At 35.3% G+C, this 23,133-nt stretch overlaps 1 protein-coding gene across 8 annotated transcripts in view; it reads right to left on the reverse strand.

Moving 5' to 3' along the window:
• RIMKLB (ribosomal modification protein rimK like family member B) overlaps window positions 1-23,133 on the reverse strand; it is an 85,582-nt gene that overhangs the window by 18,307 nt on the left and 44,142 nt on the right. For all 8 annotated transcript variants that reach the window (XR_012470171.1, XM_074194411.1, XM_074194406.1 and 5 more), the window contains exon 3: window positions 2,134-2,364. Coding sequence is in view for 7 of the 8 variants with exons in the window: in XM_074194411.1 (XP_074050512.1) it covers window positions 2,134-2,364 (231 nt within the window). In the remaining variant the exon portion in view is untranslated. The remainder of the gene's footprint in view (window positions 1-2,133; window positions 2,365-23,133) is intronic.

Raw genomic sequence — 23,133 nt, forward strand, 5'->3', positions numbered from 1 at the left:
CCCAGGCATTGCCTATGCCAAAATTTGTTTCCTCCTTTTTGGTCAGGCTTTGTCCATGTAGTGGTTTGTTCTTGACCTAGTCCTATCTGTTGCCCCAGAGTTCCCAGGGTTCAGACTTAGTCTGAGGTCGGGACCCTCCCTGCTGGTCTGCTATTTAGTTGGTTGGGGTCTGGGCTGCTCTCTAGGAAGTGAACTGATACTAGAAAAACCTAAAAAGATTTACATGAACTGATGCTGAGTGAGCAGAATCAGGAGAACACTGTATACAATAACAGCAGTACAACTGATCAACTGTGCATGACTTAGCTAATCTCAGTAGTACAATGCTCTAAGAAAATACCAAAGGGATCATGATAAAAAATGCTATACAATTCCAGAGAAAGAAGTGATGGATTCTGAATACATATCAAAGTATAATATTTTTCATTTTATTTTTTTCATGTTTTTTAATGTATTTTCTTTCATATGAAAAATATGGAAACATGCCTTGGATTGTAAGTGTATAACCTATATTAAATTTCTTACTGTCTCAGGGAGAGGGAAGAGAGGAGGGAGAGAATTTGGAATTCAAGATTGAAAAAAATAAATACAAGGTTTTTTAAATTTCTTGCACTACAGGTATGTAAAAGGGGAAGATTACTGTAAAATTATGTTCCACTAATAGCTATTCAATGTTAAATCTACATGCAGCCCTATCTATGAACTTTTTTTGGTTTCATAATCTTATCAGAATGAAGATAATCAGAGAAAGGAAGGACAAAGTCCTAATTGAAACTCAAATATTTTTGTTGTATTCTCTTTCTGCAGATGTCTTCCAATCTATTTTTTAATCTGTATTCTGATCTCTATAGTCTTGGACCATTAACTCTCAGTGGGACATATAGAATTGATGTTATGTAAAATTCATTCTCTTATCCCTGAATTTCCTAATTCCCCTATTTTTGTTGAGGCCAAACATAAACCTTTCAGTTACCAAGTTACATAAACTCAACTATTCTCAATTTTTTTATTTTCCATATCCACTCAGGTACCAAGTTTTGATAAGTCTACTTTTAACAGTTCATATCTATCCACTTCTCTTTGCTCATAGGAATACCAATCAAGTTCAACATCTTAACACTTTTGGTCACTTTTTTCAATCTTCCACATGCCTGCCGAAACAATTTTCCTGAAGAACATGTCTAAACTGTCCTGGCTCAATATGTCTAGTAGTTCCCTATTGCCTTAGTATAAAATACAAATTCCTCAGCTTGGTAGCTAGAATTTGCATGTTAAGAGTTCCAACTTAATTTTTAGACTCAGTACACACTAATATTCTCCCTTATGAATGCTACACTCTAGTCAGACTGGTCTATATGTCATGACCAGGACCTAACAACTCAATTTCTGCCTCCATAACTTTGAACATGTTGCTGCTTAGACCTAGCCAACATTCTCTCTTTGACTATACCTTTTAGCATCCTAGTTTCCTTTAAGGATCAACTTATGCTAAGCTTATAGGAAGCTTTCCAGGTACCTCTAGCTTACATTTATTTTTTTTTTTTTGAAGACAGAAACTGGACTTGGAATCAGGAAGATTCATACTTATGAGTTCAATTACAGCTTCAGACACTGTATGACCCCAGGCAAGACACTTAACTCTGTTTGCCACAGTTCCTCAACTGTGAAATGATATGGAGAAGGCAATGGCACACCACTCTGGTATTCTTCACCAAGAAAATCCCAAAAAGGGTCATGGAGAGTTGGATGTGACTTAAAAAAAACAAACTTATGGACAGTTCGAAACAACTGAACAATAAAGAAAAAAATTTTATCTTCCAATAGACTCTAAGTTCCTTGGAAGCTAAGGCTTGTCTTTCTAGTAGAGTGCCTTGAATTTGGTGAGTGCTTTTAATAAAAGTCTGTTGAATTGAATGGTAATGAAATTCTATTATTTCCTATGTTACAGTATGGAGTAAAAGGAGAAACCAGGATTCCCTAACTACCTTACTCAAATTGTTAAAAATCTCAGATCTTTTAAGTTTATCTCTATAAAGTCCCACATTACTATATTTAACTTAAGCACTTGTTCATTCCTTTAACAACTGTCATTGATTCTAGTTTTATACTATATTTTTCTACTGATGGCCTCACCATAAGAGAAGGTATCTGGAAGAGGAACACCATGACCAGCTAACTCTTGGAAGGTCCAGAACTTATTGACACAATTCAGAATAGCTTGAGGCCGGTTCATCAGCCGGCATCCCATCTTCTCTAGGTGACGTAATACGGTGATATCACTATCACTCTGTACCCAAGGTGTTGGTACCCTTACTACCACCACCTGGGGATAGGCAGTGATCAACTCCCCATTGATTCGGAGACCTGAAAACAGAGGAAAGAAAAATGAAAGCATTAATTTTAAAAGATTCAAAGGAGATGGTAGAAAAGATACAACAAAACATTAATACAGATATTCCAAAGCACATATAATTTAGTACTTTGCATTGTTATTGATCATTTAAGACCCATGATGACCAAACAAAACCTTCAAAACTATGGCAATCTCCATAGTTATTTTATCTGCAAGAGACCAGACTAAATGTCATATTACACTGGAATGGAGAAGGAAACTTTAACACACACTTTTTTTTTTGGTAAGAACCACAGAACTGTATTAAAATCCCAAACTCATCTTGAATGGTTTTCTTCAAGGTGGTTCTTTTAATGAATGTGGGTTTACTTTTATAGGTCAATACACATATCCTGGAGCCAGAGAGAATTCTTGAGACCAACCAATCCAACTTTGTTGATTTAATGACAATTTCTAAGTGTTTACTATATGAAGAGATGTGTTAGACATTATGTATATATATATTTATATATATATGTAATAGTTACTGCTCTGAAAGAATTCATATTATAGTAATATGACACACTTTATTATACTATGAAAATGGGTAGTCATTTGACTCTGAGCAAGATTCCATGGTCTCCTGTGGTAAACATTTCTATGTTTTATTATTCTTAGAATATGGATTTATTTCTCATCTCAAGGATTTATAAAATTTCTTTTTTTGCAAGACAATAGGGTTAAGTGATTTGTCCAAGGTCACACAACTAGATAATTATTAGGTGTCTGAGTCCACATTTGAACTCAGGTCCTCCTGAATCCAAAGCTGGTGCCTCTATCTACTGTGTTACCTAGTTGCCTCGATTTATAAAATTTCTTTCCTCTTTTGGGTCATTTAGCTCTAAGTAAGAAGATACTGAATGACCAGTCTCAAATTAAGACTGCAGTATTTAAAATGCTAAATAGTTTTAATTTTTTTAAATATTAAATCTAAGAAATTAGATGAACACTGAAAAGGAAAATAAACTCGATTTAAAAAAGAAAAAAATCTAGACTGAGTTCTGTAACCTGAAGTTTAATATTGCTTAATCTTATTTCACTACTAAATTCAATGGTCTTTCTTCAATCTTTAATCTATTTGATCTCCTTTTACAGATTTGACTGTTAATTGCTCTTTCCTCAGCTTCCATAAGATTGCTTTCTCTTGGATATCTTCTCCTTTGCTGGATCAACATTACTCCTTTAACCGCTAAGTGTGAATAACCCTGAAATGTTCTATCCTTGAGTTGCTTCTCTTCTTTAAAATCTTCTATTAGTGATCTCATTAATTTCTATGGATTCTCTATCTCTATGAAGATGACTCCAAATCTTTTTATTAAATCCTCAATCCTGAACTCTAGGACTTTATAAAAATTGTTAGTAAGACTCCTACTAGATGTTCCACTGAGTTTGTGGACTTGTTTATAAACTCATCATATTTAACCCCAAGGACATCATTCCTTTCCAAAGCTTCCCATTTCAAGTGACAGCACCACTATTTCTCTAGTCTTTCAAGTCCCCAATCTTGAAGTGATCCTTCATTCTTCCCTGTCTTCAAATATCATATTCAAACAATGTCAAGTGCTGATTTTTCTTCCTTTTTAGCATCTCTTGCCAGACAGTTTGCTTAGTGATGTTCCCAAGCACATAAGGAAAGTAAAATGGGGCAAAGGTTTCTCTTGACTCTGGAGGTCCTAATCTGGAAGTCCCCAAACTGGAGGGGGCAGTGGTCTCTTTGTATATGTGTTCTGATTTCACTTGGAGGGTAATTTTTTTTCCCCTTGGTGTACTGTACTGTAAAGTTAACATATGTGTTTTTTGGGAATGTGGTTTTCTTTCAGAATTTATTTTGGGTAAAGCTGAATTTGAGAAATGTGAATTTATATAAAGCAATAACTGTCTATAGACATTTCCCTCCATTCACACAGTTACTAACCTACTTGCCTCTGATCTTTGGAGGAACATGTCAACCCCATTCAAAAATCTTTAAGGGGTTTTGTTTTCCTTTAGGATAAAATACAAACTTTTCTTTCACCTACTAGATGATCCTATTTCATAATACTCCCCCTTTAAATAACTACATTCCAATCAAACTAGTTACATGCCCTGACCATAGTAGATAATTAAATATATTTTTGTTTTAGGAAGAGAATCTCCTATGTACATGTATTTTTATTAATCCTTTGATATTTTCTTTTTACATCATAATCCTCCCCACCAAATCCTTCTCTTGGAGACAAAAACATGTGATACAAAAATCTTGACTAACAATATATAAAATTTCTGTTCTAGTAACATCTCTATTCTCCTACTGTAAGGAAGGAGTTTACTTTCTTTTTTCTTTCTTTTTTTAAAATTTTATTCAAGGCAAGGGGTTTAAGTGATTTGCCCAAGATCACACAGTTAAGTAATTATTAAGTGTTTAAGGTCAAATTTGAACTCAGGTCCTCCTGACTCCAGGACCCATGCTCTATTCACTGTACCACCTAATTGCCCCCTGGGGTTACTTTATTTTTTAAAGAATAAAACAATCACTTGTCAAATGTTTTATCCTAGAAGAAAATGACAGGAAGGGGCTTTAAATACTTTTCTAATCCAGTATGGCCTTTATTGTTTTCACTTGATAGGAGCAGATCTACAATATACATAAAAAAACCACAAAAAATATTTCTGAAATACAAATAGATATGTGATAGACCCTATAGCTACAAAATTTTTTAAGATCCTAATTTCAGGGGGAGGAATACAATGCATTAAACAAAATATATACAAAATAAAGTACATATAATTAAGATAGGGTGTGGTGAGGCAAAAAGAGATGCCAAGAAAATCATGTTGAGAAATTTACTGTGAGGCTTGAGGGAAGAGAAAGATTCTCAAGAGTCATAAGAGACTTCATGTTAGGCACAGTAGATAAATCTTACAAATGTATAGATTCAGAATAAAGTATATTGAATTCAGAGAAAAGCTGGTATGTGGCATAATTTGACTTGGAATTTAGTGTGTATTTCTATAATATATGAAGTGGTGCGAACTAAGGCTTTAGAAAGGAAAAAAGATTCAGATTATGGAGGGTCTTCAATCCTGGCTGAAAAATAGTAATTTATTCTACAAGCAATGAGGAGCTCAAGAACGTTTTTGAGGAGAAGAAGAATAGCATGATCAGACCACATCTTAGGAAGATTATTTAGGCAACTTTGTAGGGAGAATATTTGGAACAAGGGTGGAACAACTGAAGGGTAAGAGCCAGATGTCAAAAGATATTAACTGCCAAGGTCAAATAATTAAGGCAACATGGAAGTGAGGAAGTGAAGACTCAAGGAAAATTCTAAAATTGTGAACTGAGGTTATAGGGAGAAATGAGAGTACCCTCAAAAGAAATAGCAACATTTGAAAAGGAATATTTAACACTTGGGTAAATAATTAGTTCCATTTTTGACATGCTAAGATTGAGAAGAGAAGAAGTAAACTCCATTTCTTGGGAATAAATGGATTTCATTTTACTAATGGTGTTTAGGCAAAAGAGTATATAGTTATGTTAAAGGGGTTTTTGTTCAGGAGTAAGGTAGATTAGATTTCTCTTAAGTCTCCTCTAATTCTGAGATTGTATGATACTAAAAAGCTGACAGGACAGTCAAGAAGAGATGCCACAAATCATTAAATCAATTCTTATTAACTACCTATTATGTATAAGTCAAGTTAAACCAACAATTGTTTATTAAGTGACAGATACTATGCTAAGAGTTTGGAATACAAAGGAAGGCCCAAACTGAAAACTAAAGGAATTTTCATGAACTGAAGAATGACTGAATAAGATGTGGTATATGAATGTGATGGAATGTTACTGTGCCATGAGAAGAAGAAATAGATGACTTCAAAGAGACATGTAAAGACTGAAAGATGAAACATAGGGTAAAATAAGCAGAATTAGAAGAACAATTTATACCACATAAATATTACAAAATTGAAGACATATAAACTAGTGATGAAATGAACAGAGCTAGAAGAATAATTTATACAATAACAACTATAGCATAAAGACAACTTTGAAAATTTTAAGATGGATACAATAACCATCTATATTTCCAGAGGAATAATGAAACATACTATCCAGATCTTGACAGAGATATGAGAGATGTAGGGAGGAGAATAAAACAAGTGTATTTTGCATATAATCAATAAAGGAATTTGTTTTCCTTAACGATGTACATTAGGGGATGGCTAGGTGGTACAGTGGATAAAGCATTGGCCCTGGAGTCAGGAGTACCTGGGTTCAAATCTGGTCTCAGACACTTAATAATTACCTAGCTGTGTGGCCTTGGACAAGCCACTTAACCCCATTGCCTTGCAAAAACCTAAAAAAAACCAAAACAAAATGAAAAAAAAAAAACAAAAAACAATGTATATTAGAAGGAAATGTTCTGTTGATTCCTTTCACAGTAGTTTTGGGCAACATTTTGGACACCTTGAGAGCATCAGGAAGTCTATTATTATGTTATTTTTTTCAGCTGTGTTCAACTCTTTGTGACCCCATTTGGGGTTTTTCTTGACAAATATATTGAAGTTGTGTGCCGTTTCCTTCTCCAGTTCATTTTTATAAACGAGGAAACCAAGGCAAATATGATTAAATGACTTGCCCAGGGTCACACAAGCTAGTAAGTGTCTTCCTGACTCTAGGCCTGGCATTCTATCCACTGTTCTATGTAGCTGCCCTACAAGGAAATAATATTCTATTAAAAAAAAACAAACCCCAAAACAAAACAATGTGAAATGTTGCATACATTTTTTTGTTTAATTATTTTACTTAAGTATAAAACACTTCTTATGTAGTAGTGCTAATATGTAAATAAGCAAAGTAAAAACAAAACATATGAATCAAAGGATCTTTATTTTAAATCAGAGAGGATAGAGTAACTGAGGAGAAATCAGTGGTTAACAGTATTAAGTGCTGCTGAGAGATGAAGAAAAATAAAGACTAAGAAAAGACCCTTAGATATGACAATTAAAAGATCACCATAACTTTGGAGAGAACAGTTTCAATTGTCTAATGAGATCAAAAGCCAGATTTTAGAGGTTATAGAAGACAAAGGACTACAAGTAGAGGCATTGTACAGTTATTTCTTCCACATCACGACTCTCTCCATCCGTTTTACTATATTGCAGTCAGCATAAGAAGTTAAATGGGAATTTTGTGGAAGCCACAGATGACATACCAAGGTCAGCGTATGGCATCATCATATGGCAAAGAAAATGTTTAGAAACTCAGAATTGTATAAAATATATGTATAGCATTATATAATAATCAACAAGTTTTGTATTTTAATATCGTAATAATTCAACTTCTTCTCTGGTATGAAAGGAGAGCCAAAAAATTTTACGTTGATTTTTTAGATGGCAGGAGCCATCATGCCTCTAACCCTCATGAAGAGGAAGGGATAACTGTTTATTTCTTTTTAGGGAATTTAGCTGAGAAGGAAAGAAACAAACCTCAACAATTGGTTACAGAAGAGGAGCTAGGAGAGAGACAGAATATAAAATAAGTAAAGCATATTATTGCATAGGATCAAGAGTACATTTAGAGAGCCTGCCCTTGACTAGGAAAAATACTCAATTTTTCATCAGAAAACTAAAGTAAAGGGGGATATTGGGGTGATGATATCAGTTTAGGATAAGAAGAGGTCATGGTAAACTTTTGGAGGGAGGGAGATAGGAGCTGGAATAGAAAAGAAGACTGAATTAATATTCGGAGTGGACCTTTTCATTAGTCATTTGTCTTATATTGATCTCAGTAAACCAGCTCAAAATTTGAGGTGCTACTAATTTTTCCAAGTGAGGCTAACTGATGGATTGAGTTTTGTTACTATTGTTATTAATTATGACTGCAAGTTGAACCACCATTTTGAGATATTCTCTTCATGGAAACTTTTGAATTAAGCATAATCTATTGTAATCCTTGATTCTATGTATCAAGAATTAAGTTTTCCTTGCAGCAATCATTTGAAGTCTCATAAATTTGCTTTTCCAAACTTTAACAGTGATTTCTTTTTCCTTCTAATTTCTGCAAAAAAGAGTACAGGCTAATCAAAGTTATTTGCAAGATATCAGTATCCAAGCAGAGGAGACTGCCTCAATTCTGAGATAATTACTATCTCCCAGTACCACAGACTTTCTAATATCTTTAGGTTAATTAAGAACATCAGCCCATCAATTCTCTCATTCATCTCAACCATGCCCAGACAACAGATACTTACATCTAAGGACTCTGAGACTTGAACATGCACACAAGTTGAATTACCTCAAAAATCAATGAAAAGTGTGGAAGAGAGTGAATAGTCATATGGCTTGGCCAATATGCACCCAAGCATCATTTAACCAATTAGTGTTCTTAAAAACAGTTTCAAGAAATCAGTAAAGGCAAATGCCATTCAAGCCCAAGTTCACAGACATGGAGTTTTTTCATGAGCAATCCAGGCTCAAATCCCATTATTGTCAAAGACTAATCCTTCACTTCTTAAATTCATACTGGCATTTATATCAACATGAAGAAGGTCAGAAGATCAAAAGAAACTAAGTCCAGAAGAATATACCCTTCTTTTAAGAAGTCCCCAAGATCCAGAATCATGGGCAGCATTCATTCTTCTAGCACTTGTTATTCAGAGATCTAACAGGATGTAATTCATCTTTTTTGTCTTAAAGATTTTATTTAGAGTTTTACAATTTTCCCCCCAATCTTACTTCTCCCCCCCCACAGAAGGCAATTTGCCAGTCTTTTTTTTTGAGAAAAATAGTACATTTTACTAAGAATCATATTTAATAAAGTTATAGTAAAAAAGACATAGTTTTAAAGATTGAAGTACAACCTTCTCTAATTTGATCTTGTTGCAAATCATAAGACAATATGGTACAATGGAAAGAGTAGTAGAGTCAAAGGACCTTGGTTCAAATTATGCCTGTAATTGCAATGCTTACTGCTTGCTAGGCTTTTGCTTCTGTAAAATTGAGGGATTAGATTAGATGACCACCTGAGTTTCCTTCCAGCTCTAGAACTGTGAGCCTATCAACTTTTCTTTCATGTAAACAAATGTAAATATAAAACAATAATATGAAAATAATGCCCCTTCTGTAAAATGTAGGGGTTTGAATTTTTGACCGTTTCGTTGTTCCTTTAAATAGATTAAACATAATTCTTCTAGTATCTGAAGAAAGGACTGTAGGCATCATTAGATATTTCACCATTAGATATTTCACCATGAGGATTTTTAAATTTTTTTAGTAGATAAATTTATTTATTTTTAAAGATTTTATTTATTTTGAGTTTTACAATTTTTCCCTCAATCTTACCCACCCCCCGAAAGCAATTTGCCAGTCTTTACATTGTTTCTACGGTATACATTGATCCAAATTGAATGTGATGAGAAAGAAATCATATCCTTAAGGAAGAAATATAAAGTAAAAGACATAGCAAGATCAGACAATAAGATAGTAAGATGAGACAATAAGAGCAGTTTTTTCCCTAAATTAAATTTAATAGTCCTTGGTCTTTGCTCAAACTCTACAGTTCTTTCTCTGGATACTGTAATTCATCTTTATAGAAACACTTATCCTACAATAACTCTCACTGGAATATTGGAGGGAAAACATCAAAAAAGAAAGGCAAAAAAAGTCTCTGCTTGGAGAAGACAACATGTAAGAAACTTTCAACAAACAAGATATGTATGTATGGATATATATGATGAAGTTGAGATAATCTCAGAGGGAAGGTATTAGCATTGGGCGGGCTCCTGAAAGGGTAGGATTTTAGTGAGATGGGGTGTGGGGAGGAAGTAATTTCAATACAAAGACTAGAAAAATGGGAACAGCTTTAAAAAACCCTAAGTAATGAGGCATTAATGGAGTTTATTGAAGGTGGGGGAGAAGGAGGAAAATGATATAGGAAGATCAATTTGACAGCTGAATGTATGGTGAACTGGCGTGTGAATTGGAGTATATACAAGACATATTGCAAAGATAGAAATAAGACTTGACTAACTGGATGTGGAGGGTGAGGAATTAAATAGGACATCTATTTAAGCCTGTGTGATTGGGAAGATGGTGCTACCACTGACAGTGACATGAGGAAGAGAGAATAGATTGGGGAAAAAAGGTGAGTTCAGTTTTGGACATGTGGAGCTTAAGAAGTTGGTTAGGATTAGATGAGTACATGTGAATTATCTGCATAAATATGATATAACTGAATCCAGTGAGAGCTGATAAAATCAAATAAAACAGTATATAGAAAGAGGAGGACAGACTAGGACAGACCCTAGAAAGACACCCACCATTAGTGAGAGTGACTTGGATAAAGATCTAGCAAAGGAAACTGAGGAGAAGTTCAACAGATAAGGAGAATCAAGAGAGGATTCCACAAAATTCTGGAGAAGAGAATATCCAAGAAAAAAATGATCAGAAATGAGCCTACAGAGAGTAAAGAAGAGAATATGAGGAAAGGAAATAAAGGCACTTATTGTAGATGGCATTCTTTAGAAGTTGAGCCATATATAAGAATCCAGATAAAGGACAATAAATAGCTAGTAGGGATAGAAGGATTCAATGAGGGTTTTCGAGGATGAGGGAAACAAGGGTTTAATTGCAGCCAGAAGTGAAGCAAATACTGAAGATAAAAGAATGGGGATGATAGAGCAGCTTACCTAGAGAAGACAATATACTATGCATTGTGAATATTTAAAAAACACCAAAATAGTTTGCTCTCAAAGAGCAATGAGGATACCTCATGTATATATAGAATATATACATGTAAGGGACACAGCAGAGGTAGCTAGGTGGTGCAGTGGATAGAGCATTGGTCTTGGAGTTATGAGCATGGAAGTTCAAATTCAGCCTCAGACACGTGACACTAGTTGTGTGACCTTGAGCAAGTCACTTAACCCTAATTGCCTGACATCCAGGCTCATTTCCCTTGTCAACCTAATTCATTTCTGGCCATTGGATTCAGATCATTCTGGAGGAAAATGGGAGAATGGTGACTTAGCACAGCACCCCCTCACTCAAATCCAATTCAAGTAACTTGTCATGGAATCACTTTCCTGATTTCATGGTCTTCATGTAGAAGGAAGGACATACATTATTAGAATGTATATAAAATTATAAGAAGTAATTTCAAGAAGGAGAATGTACTAATAATTTGGGGCAAGAGGAATCAGGGAAAGTCTCCTGCAATAGTGGCTTAATTAAATGTAGAATTCAGGAGATTAAATAGGATTAGGCATAAAGATCTGAGAACCTGCAGAGATGTGTAATTTTGAATTTTGGAGTAGGGCCTAAGGAGGAAGCTCATGTTAGATAACTTCAATTTCCTAGGAGATGAAATTATTTTCTGAGGAGTTGAAGGTGGTATAGAGATTTTGAGAAATGTAGGTAAAAAGAGTACTTGAAAAGATTGAAATAGTCAATCATGAAGGAATAAAAAGATTTCAGTGAGGGGCCAGTTGAAATAAAATTTTGTAAGGGACACTGCAGAGGCACATGAATTTCTCTAGGCAAATTTGGCAGCAAGGTTTGAAGGATAATCCAAGGCTGAAGATTGTGAAGGGCACCAGGGTACAAGGAAGGGTACAAAGAAGTCAAAGGTGAAAGACAGCATAGTAGAATTAATAGTCTAAGAAAGCTATAAGCAAGGATTGGAAAGGAGTAAGGTAGAAGAAAAAAGACAAGCCTATGAGGAAAGATAATTTTAAGATGATGAAGGTGATGAGTTACAGTTGATATTATCTTGATGAGTAAAGAAGTAATTCCTGAAATGTAAGGAGATTGCTGTCAAGGTATTCTGAGGGACACAAACGGGCACACTGAAATCTCCAAGTCTGAGGGCAGGGTTTCAAATGGAGAGGTAGACAGTCAGTTAAATACTGAAATCCTTGTTATTAAAGGGAATATGACTTAGAATTTGGTTGAATATAGCCACATGAAACTAGATTAGGTGAAATAAATGTATAAATGAATGAACCTCAAAAGATAGATTGCTGAATGACAGCTATAGATGGCAGGCCTAGAAGTTATAATTGGGAGTGAAGCATAGGTTGATTCTTCCCCATGACCCAGAGGAACTAAACTTGTAACCACTGGAGAAGATGGTCAATGAATGATTCAGATTTTTCTGAATGCATGAAGAGTCTTTAGAAAATAACTTACCCTCTGGAAAATTTCCCAAGGTTAAAATGATTAAATTTAAAAAAATAATCTGGAAGAGGGGCAGCTAGGTGGTGTAGTGGGTAAAGCACTGGCCCTGGAGTCAGGAGTACCTGGGTTCAAATCTGGTCTCAGACACTTAATAATTACCTAGCTGTGTGACCTTGGGCAAGCCACTTAACCCTATTTGCCTTGCAAAAAAACTAAAAAAAAAAAATAATCTGGAGTAAGGAAGTATCAATTTTCTTTAAAATTCATACTTCATTTCTCCTATGATAATTGGATAAGTAGGTTATCCAGTCATTGAGCTCTTTGGAATGCAACAGTAAATTTTTGACTCATATTGAGCCTGTAGGTCACTTTTTCTTTTCCAGTTGTTTTCAATCAGTATCTTCCCCATCCTGTTATGCAGTTGGTTTTAGTTTTTTTTTTTAAAGATTTTTTTCAAGGGAGACAAGATGGCGAAAAGAAGGGGTCGAGTCTTAGGTGCTCTCTGATAAAACTTGAAACTAAGGACTCTAACTAAACTTTCGAGAGACAGAACCCACAAAGGGACCCAGTGAGGCAGTTCTCCTACTCAAGGTAACCTGGAAAAGAGCAGAAAGGCTTTGCTCCCTGGGGACAGAGGGGCGGCCCACCAGAGCAAAAGAACTTCAGCCTCCCAGGGGCAGCCCCAGGGTGCTGAGAGCCCTGGCTCACAGCAGCGGGGGAGTCTCCTGAGCTGTACCCCGGGGAGCACCGGGCACAAAGTGGGGAAACAGCAGGGCACCTCTGCCAGAGAGAGAGCACATGGAGCCTAGCCCTCAGGGCATGCAGCAAGTAGTGTGGCCACTGCATTCCAGATCCGGAAACAGAAGCAGGTGGAGCTGGTAAGCAGGAGCCCCAGGGCATGAGCCCATTGAGCTGAGGGAGGGGAGTGAAGAGAGACTGCCTAGCTCTGTCCTCTGCCCCTGGAACAGGACTCTGGGGCTCTGACCACATTCAGATCCTGATAGCAGTCTAGGCCCCCCACAGAACAGCAGCCCCCCCCCCCACCTTAGCCCCGTGGCAGAGGGGGGGGCGCTTATGGTCATTCACAGACCAGGAGGGAGGACAGAGCCTCATACACTGTGACCCTTGTGGGAGTGTCCCAAAAGCTCAGGAAGCACCCCCAAACCAGGCCTAGGCTGGGAAAATGAGCAAGCAGAGAAATAAGAGGAAAACCACTGAGAAATATTTTGCATATGAGCACAAGAAGGAGCAAAACACCCAGTCTGAAGATGAGGAAGCACAAGCTCCTGCATCTAAAGACTCCAAGAAAAACAGAAATTGGGCTCAGGCTATGACAGAGCTCAAAAAAGACTTTGAAAATCAAATGAGGGAGTTGGAAGAAAAACTGGGAAAAGAAAGGAGAGAGATGCAGGAAAAACATGAAAATGAAGTCAGAAGCCTAGTCAAGGAAATCCAAAAAAATGCTGAAGAAAATAGCATGCTAAAAACCAGTTTAGGTCAAATGGATAAAACAGTTCAAAAAAGTTATTGAGGAGAAGAATGCCTTAAAAAGTAAAATTGGCCAGATGGAAAAAGAGATAAGAAAACTCTCTGAGGAGAACAAATCCTTCAGACAAAGAATAGAATTCAGGGAGATTGATGAATTTACCAGAAATCAGGAATACTTCAAAACCAAAAAAAAAGAAAAATTAGAAGATTTTTCAAGGTAATGGGGTTAAGTGGCTTGCCCAAGGCCACACAGCTAAGTAATTATTAAATGTCTGAGGCCGAATTTGAACTCAGGTACTCTTGACTCCAAGGCCAGTGCTCTATTCACTGCACCACCTAGCCGCCCCTGGTTTTAATTTTTTTTTAACTCTCATAAAATTATTTGCATTAATCTTTATCAAATTTCATCTTGTTAAACTTCATTCCACTATTTCAACTTATGAAATATATGCTGAGATACCAATTTCGCCATTTAAAATATTAAATGAACCCTACCTTCTTATTATCTGCAAATAATGTGCATTTTCCCTAACTGATTTAAATAAAGGAATAAAGGGTATGCTCATATAAATTTGCAGATGACATACACTGGGCAAGAATAGGCAAAATACTATACATCAAGAGTCTGTACCCCCAAAACAGGTTAAAGTAACAATAAATTAAATTTAAAACTTTTTTATAGGAATAAATGTAAAGTATTAGAATTAGAATAATTACATAAACAAAAAATGAGGGAATTATTACACAAAAGGTTGTATGAAAAAGACCTGAGGTTTTTGGTGAACTGTGAAGTTCAATGAGAAAACGTAAAATACTATTTTAAATAAGTAAACTGAATTTAGATATGTCAAATCAGAAAATTACCAAGTAATTTTTGAATTTTAGCTATGTAAACACAAGAATGTTTTCCCAGTGACACTGAAAGTTGCCAGCTGCTTTAAGATTTCAACAAAAAGCTTTAAATTACATTGAACTCTTATTTGGCCTTCTAAGTAGTTACATTTTTGCCCACCAAAATTGTTTCCCCAACTTTCAAATCACTAGACCCCAACAATGGTGGTCAAAGAAGTGGAACAAAAGTTCAGATAACTCTCTAGAGTGATATATCAGACATAATAATGAGTTAATGAAGGCTGGTCTAAGTTTTAATTGGTAAGCATCACTAAATAATGAGAACTAGTTTTTTAAAGGAGAAATAAAATTTTGAAGTCTATGTTGTAATTCTTGTTTTCTACTACAATGTCTTTGTAAACATATCTCTGTATATCTTTCCTAAATCCTCCTCCTTAATTTCCTAAAATTCTTATTTCCAAGTTTTCTCTCCTTTTATCTCCATCACCTATAGCCAAATTTTATTTTCTGATGTATAGTTGATATGAAGAGTAATCTACAATTCATTCATTTTGTTGATTTCTCTTCATAACTCAGGGACTAGAGGGAGGCTGCTCTGGCAGCTCACCTCATTATCATGAAGCTATGCCGCATTGCAGCTGACACAGTCATGTGTTTGGGAAAAAAAGAAAGCAGGCAACTGCTGCTCCATTTTAAAATCAGTGTTGAGGTCATAGTAATGTGACAGGCTAGCTATTACTAAAATAAAAAGAATTCATATGTTATAACCCCACTATACTCCACTTCCAAACCAATGATTGGCAGAGGATCAGATAAAACAAATTCAATTGAGTATGTAAAATCCAAGTAACAATTCAATTAAAGCCTTTTACCCTAAATAATATAATTGCCCTTATGTTCATCGAGATAAGGCACTAAGGCCTAAGACAAATAGATCCAGAGCTTAAAACATGATGAATCTGTTCTCATAACCAGAAAAATAGGGAAATTATTCTTAAAGTGATATAATAGACTACTTTTATTAACAGCAAACAGAGAAACTAATTTGGTATGAAAATTTAACACATCATATATAGAAGGACTTAAATGAAGGAGTATTTGTTTATTAATACCTAAAGAGTGGATAAAGCGCTGAGTTTGGAGTCAGAACGACTTGAGTTACGGAGGTACAACCTCATACTTAATAATACTGGCTAATATGACAGAAAAGGGAAGTGATAAAGGTTGGAGGGGAGGTGGGAAAATTGGGACACTAATGTATACACTATTAGTGAGATTGTAAACTTTTTCATTCTGGACAACAATTTGAAACTATGCCCAAAGGGCTATAAAACTGCTCATATCTTTTGATCTAACAATAAGTCTGTATACCAAGAGCACATTAAAAAAGGGAAAAGAATCCACATGTACAAAAATATTTATAACTTTTTTTGTGGTGACAAAGAATTGGAAATTTAGGGGATGGATGAACAAGCTGTGATATATGAATATAATGTCTTCATAAGAAATAATGAGCAAGCAGATTTCAGAAAAGCCTGGAAAGCTTTATAGGACCGATGCCGAGTAAAGTGAGCAGAACCAGGAGAACACATCAATGACACTGTGTGATGTTCAATTATGACACCCTTAGCTTTTTTCAGTAATACAATCAAAGATAATTCTAAAAGACCTACAAAATTTCCAACAGAACAAATACTTCATGATACCACTATGGCCACTGAACTTTGTGAGGACAGAACCCTGAAATCATTAAGCTGCAGAAAATGATAAATCCATTAAAGGCAATTTTTTTTTTAGGGTTTTGCAATGCAATGGGGTTAAGTGATTTGCCCAAGGCCACACAGTTAGGTAATTATTAAGTGTCTGAGGCTGGATTTGAACTCAGGTACTCCTGACTCCAGGGCTGGTGTTCTATCCATTGTGCCACCTAGCTGCCCCATTAAAGACAATTTTAAAAGACCTGTGATGGATAAATGCTATCTCCATCCAGATAGAATCTGAAAGCAGATTAAATTTTTAAAAATTTTTTTCCCCTTTTTCCTTCTTGTGGTTTTTCCCTTCTTTTGTTCTAATTCTTCTTTTACAATATGACTAGTACGGAAATGGGGCAGTTAGGTGATACAGTGGATGAAGCACATGAGTCAGGAGAACAGGAGTTTGAATCCATCCTCAAACATACTAACTAGCTTTGTGGCCTTGGGCAAGTCACTTAACCCTGATTGCTTCACATCCAGGGCCATCTCTAGTTGTCCTGAATCATATCTGGCCACTGGACTCAAATGGTTCTGGAGGAGAAAGTGAGGCTGATCTCAGCACAGTACTCCCTCATTCAAATCCACTCAAATTCACGTGCTTGTTATGGCATCAGTCCACTGATGTTGTGGTCTCCTTCAAGAATGAATGACAAACATTATTATTAGTAGTAGTATGGAAATGGGTAATATGCTTGTACATGTATAACCTTTAACAGATTACTTGCTATCCTAGAGTGGGGGCAGGGTGAGAGGGATAAAAAACTTTACAAACAATGAATGTTGAAAAGACCCAAGTCTTCACTCCATCTCAAGCACTTTATATTAGCTGTGACCCTGGGCAAAGTCACTTAACTTATTGCCTCAGTTTTCTCATCTGTAAATTGAGGTGGAGAAGGAAATGGCAAGCATTCCATCTTTGCCCTTTGCCAAGAAAAGATAAACCGGAGTCACAAAGAGTTGAACACACCTGAAACAACTAAATAACAAAAAACATTATTTGAGGCATGAACTAAATTGTAAAGAAAAGCTTTTGTACTTTTTAAAATCAAATTATTTCTATTTGATTAGACAGGAGCCTATGAAAAAGTTGATTCTCTCCTCTCCACCCCACCCAATACCAGAGTATTTTTCATTGATAGTAAATTTATAAAAAAGAAATTTTCAAAAGCCACAAAGAGAGGAATGGTGAAATGTATAATTTAAGATGCTAAAACTAAAGTTAAGTCATAAAAATTAGCAGAAATTTCCCAGCAACAGTACAGCAAAGAGGGGAAGGAGAATGAAAACCATCTCTGTTGGATAAACAAAGAAATGCTAATTTGATCATTTTGAAAAGGGCTAAATTTTCATATAATAGCAACCCCAAGTTACCATAAGACATTTATATCAATTAGTTCATAAACAGCTTTGCCAACAAAAGAGATTTCTCAAATCTGAAATAGGAAGGTATTTCTAAACTTATGATTAAGATTAAAATTAAAATGAAATCCTTCAACCCAAAGAGTTCACTCCTAAGCATAAACTCCATGAAGGTCAAATTTTTTAAAAGGATTTTATATATACAATTCACAGCAGCAATTTTTGTTGGTAACAAAGAATCAGAACAAAAGGGATATCCAGGGGCAGCTAGGTGGCACAGTGGATAAAGCACCGGCCCTGGAGTCAGGAGTACCTGGGTTCAAATCCGGGCTCAGACACTTAATAATTACCTAGCTATGTGGCCTTGGGCAAGCCACTTAACCCCATTTGCCTTGCCAAAAAAACCTAAAAAGAAAAAAAATTCTAAAAAAAAAAAGGGATATCCATCAACTGGGAAATGACTAAACAAATTGTGATAGAAAATTGCTATGCTAGAATAGATAAAATAAGTATCAAGAATTCAAAAGAAGTTTGATAGGACATAAAATGATTCACAATGAAGTGAAACCAAGAAAACAACAGATACCAATATTAGTAGAAATAACTTCAACACCATGTTATAATAACCAAAGACTACCTGAGAAAAGAATGGAGAAAATATTTGTACCTCCTCTATTTACAGAGGTATGGGGAGGATTAAGGGATATGGAATACTGCATAAATTGTTAGATTCAGTTGACATATTATTTGATTAGGGTCAAATTTTTTTTCTCTCCTAAAAGGTTTTTCTTACAAGTTATGGCTCATTCAGTAAGAAAAATAGAGAAATATATTCAGAAAGGTAGGCAATACAAAAATAAAAAAACATCAGATAGTAATTTGAAAATTGTTTTGCAGTGAACATTTTATATAAATTTTGCATTTCCTCTGGTGACAAATATAAGTTCTTTACTGAACAATATGGGCTTACTAAATATTTGTTAAATGAATGGAAATATATAATGTCAAACTCTCCATTATAACAACAAATGATGTTTATATATCTATTAAAGCCTGCAAAGCACTTTGCATACCTATTTTGTTTGAGCTAAAAAACAACCAGGCTCTACAGCTATTATCTCTACTTTACAGATGATGAACCTGAAAAAAGTTAAGTGACTGGAAGAAGTACTGAAAGTAAGAACTCAATGACTCCATCTTAAGCACTTTATTTCATCAATGCTGCCGGGAGTTAAAGGAATATAGTATTATAAGTGCCTAAAAAGTAAAACAAGTTGATGAAAGGAACAATAAGCTTATTCCAGCTAAATGCAAGAGGAATCAGAAATGATTTCACCTGTCAATATCTTGTTAGCTAGAATCTCATGCAGAAGTAGGGAAACTTTAGAAATATTGTCCTGCTCAAGGAGATAAGTCTCTTGATAAATTTAAGGAGAAATGTGAATAAGTCTAATTAAATACCTTAAGGGTATGATAGACTTTTGTCAATCCAAGAAAGTACCTTGAACAACACAGAGTCAGAGTCAACAACAACATTCAGTCAGAATGGCCTAGAAACAATTTTATAACAGGAAAAATGGAAGCTACTGTATGTTATTTGTTAGCTGGACACATTTTATTTGATTTAGAGGATGAAATTTTAAGACTATCATTCAACGTTTTGTAATTGCAGTTGTACATTTGAATAGACTGACCATATTTAAATGAATGTCAAATTAGATACCTTGTGTCCAAAAGCAATATTTTTTGAACACAAAAGTTAAAAAAGGGGATGATGGAGAGTAGGCCCCCTGCTGCAAAATGACATGGGTTATAGTGCTGGCCAAGGAGTAAAGACATCAAAAATCTAATCTCACTTGAATTCAAAATACTGTTTTGACAGAAGTTTAAATTTAGTAACATATCAGATATGTAAGAGATTCCATCTGAGGTATACAAAGGCAGTAAATACTCCTAAAGCCTATTAATCAATATTTATTAGAGTTCTCCTTGATGACTTTGGAAACCAAGATCAAAACAAACCCTATAACCTAAAATCTGAGATGGAATAAGCCCTGAATGATGATAAATGCATTTAAGAAATAAAAGCCTTGTTCCGCATATGTTCAAAGGAAGTTACTGTAAATTCTATCTGATCATCTGGGAGGTCTAACAAGTAGAATACCTTTATATTTGGTGATGTTCTTGGAAGAGGTAGGAGACTGGAAAAACAAAGAAATTTCTGCCCTGTATCTGAACTATCTCTGGACACCTCTGATTTGAACAGAAATCAGTTTCTCCTTACTAATCCCTAAGGAATTTAATCCACTCAATTTTGGAATACCTTGTCTTAAACTGTTTTGCTTGTGACTGAGAAAGAACTCAAATAAGCCAAGTTAATTGGTCTTAAGCCCTGGACCAGACTTATCAGGCCATACTCACATACCAACCAGCAATCCACCCTGACTACCTTACCTATGGCTGTCCGACAGCTGCCTTTCTACATCTTAGTCTGGAAAGATACCAAAACAATACTATTACTATTACTGTATAGGGCAGGTCAATTGAGTATCCAATGGATCATGTCATCATTCTTCTGTCCACTACTGTTAGTGGTCTCCATTATTTAGAACCATAAGCTTCTTTATGTTTGTATCCCTACTAATGATTGACCAGATAAATTGATATTGCATAATTTACCCAATCCCAAACCTTCAAATTACCTAAGTCTTTCAGGAAAATGATTTTTTTCAGTAACTTCCCTGACAAGATCCACTTTAGTTAAAAATGAGATTCTGAGAAGCATTTTCAGATAAGTATTTGCCTGAATGGAAAAAAAAACCCTAAACCATTTATTAAGTGCTTATCCTATACCTAGCATATTTCTTAAGAACTCAGAATTCAACCAGAAAATGCAAGACAAATCCTATTTTCAAGGAGAATGTGCTTTAATGGGGGTAGAGAACACTTAAGAAATCTAGAACTATGTTTTACCTCTCCTCAAGGAAATCTCCAGTCACAATGTTTCAATATGATTAAATGTGGAGAACATTCATCAGGCCAGAGAAAAATGATTAATGGAGGCAGCATATGACATTTTTAGCATACACACACACACACACACACACACACACAGATCGACAGACTAGAGCAATGTGTTGAATTTAATAAGATGAAATGTAATAGGGATAAATTTAAAATCTTTACACTTAGATACAAAAAAACTAATTCACAAGCACAAGAAGGGGCAGTTATATATGATTAAAAAGCAACTGATCTAGAAGTGTAAGTGGACTGAAAATTCAATGAGTAAGCATTATGATGTGGCACCAAAAAAAGTTAAGTTGAGTCTGGGCTTCAATAGGAGGCCACAGATTACAAAAATAGGGAAATGTTAGTCCTACTCTACTGTCTTTTTCAGATTTTATCAAAAGTATTATGATCAGTTTAAGATGGATATTGATAAAATGGAGAATGACCAAAAGAATGGCAAACAGAATGGTCATGAATCTATGTGCTACATGAAGATGGGTGGAAGGATCTGGGCAAAATTAGCCTAGAGAGAAAGCTCAATGGGAACAAGATGGCTCTATTCAAGTATGTGAAAGGTTATCATGCAAAGGAGGGACTGGACTAGTTTGGCCCCAAAGGCTGAAACCAGAAGTAATGAATGAAGGTTTCAATGAGGCCATATTAGTTTTGATGTCAGAAAAAAATTCATATTTATTAATCCATATTTATTTAATTAAAGAATGAAATTCCTTAAGGGGGTAATGTTCATAAATTCTTATAGCAACTTTTTGTCATGGCAAAGAATTGAAAATTGAGGGGGTACCCTTCAATTGGGAATTGTTTGAACAAGTTATGGTAGATGAATATAGAACTATTGTTTTATAAGAAACCATGAATGGTCAAGCATGGAAAGAATTACATGAATTGATGCTAAGTGAAGGGAGCAGAACCAAAAAAATCATTGTACACATTAACCTTATGAGTTGATCAACCATGATGGATGTAGCTCCTCTCAGCAGTTCGAAGAGCCAGGAAACCCTGGAAGACCTGTTATGGACAATGCCATCCACATCCAGCGTGTGTGTGTGGGGGGGGAACCAAATAAAAACCTCCCACAGAATTGGAATGGATTCCAGGTTCACTTTTTAAAAACTGATCTTATATTTTTCCTTCCTATCCCATAGTTTTCTTTCTTTTCCCTTAGTCCTAATTCCTTATAATACAGAAAATGACTAAGATGTAAATGTTAAACACAAATGTATATACTCAACTATTAGTAGTTGAGGGAAGGGAAGGAGGAAGGAAGAGTGGTAGGAAAAAAATGTGTAATTTATAAATATGTGAATGGATGAATATTGAAAAACTTTCATAACATGTAATTGGGAAAAAAATTTAAAAAAAGAAACTCCCTTAAAAAAAAGTGAGGGGGAGGCACGACTAGGTGGCACAGTGGATAGAGCACCAGCCCTGGAGTCAGGAGTACCTGAGTTCAAATCTGGCCTCAGACATTTAATAATTATCTAGCCGCGTGGCCTTGGGCAAGCCACTTAACCCGATTTGCCTTACAAAAAAACCTAAAAAAAAAAGTGATGGGTGACTAAATATTTAAAGTATTAAGGATTTCTTTTATGTACTAGTTATGACTATGTGACCAGCAAGATGCACTAATTTTATGATTCTGTAGATCTGTTACTGATGCCTTAATATTTGCTTGGTTATGCTGATATTTGGAAAATAATCTTAGTTACCTAGGTATTTCAGAAGATGGAGAGAACCATGACCAGTATGACAGGTAATTAGAGAGGTTTACTTTTTCTTTGGTTTTTAACACCTTAGATTACCTAAAGCAAGTGAGTTTTATACTTCTTTAGCTGTCAGAAACTCCCTATGAGATACCTGCCACCATATAGCTTGATACACTATCAAAGAAGTGAAAGACTAAGGCATCTAACTCTAGAAAAGTAACGGCTCTGCAAAGAAAAGCCATCATAATCACTGGATGCAGTTAGGGAAATTGGTTGTATAATTCAGTGAAAAAGAGCCTAAGTCAAGAAACAATGCATTCTAAAGGCCCCATTCATAGTTTGAACCAGTGATAAACTTTTTTTCTTTAATAGTATTTTTTCCAAATCTATGTAAAGA

The sequence above is a fragment of the Macrotis lagotis genome, chromosome 7, assembly GCF_037893015.1.
Source record: "Macrotis lagotis isolate mMagLag1 chromosome 7, bilby.v1.9.chrom.fasta, whole genome shotgun sequence".
NCBI lineage: Eukaryota > Metazoa > Chordata > Mammalia > Peramelemorphia > Peramelidae > Macrotis > Macrotis lagotis.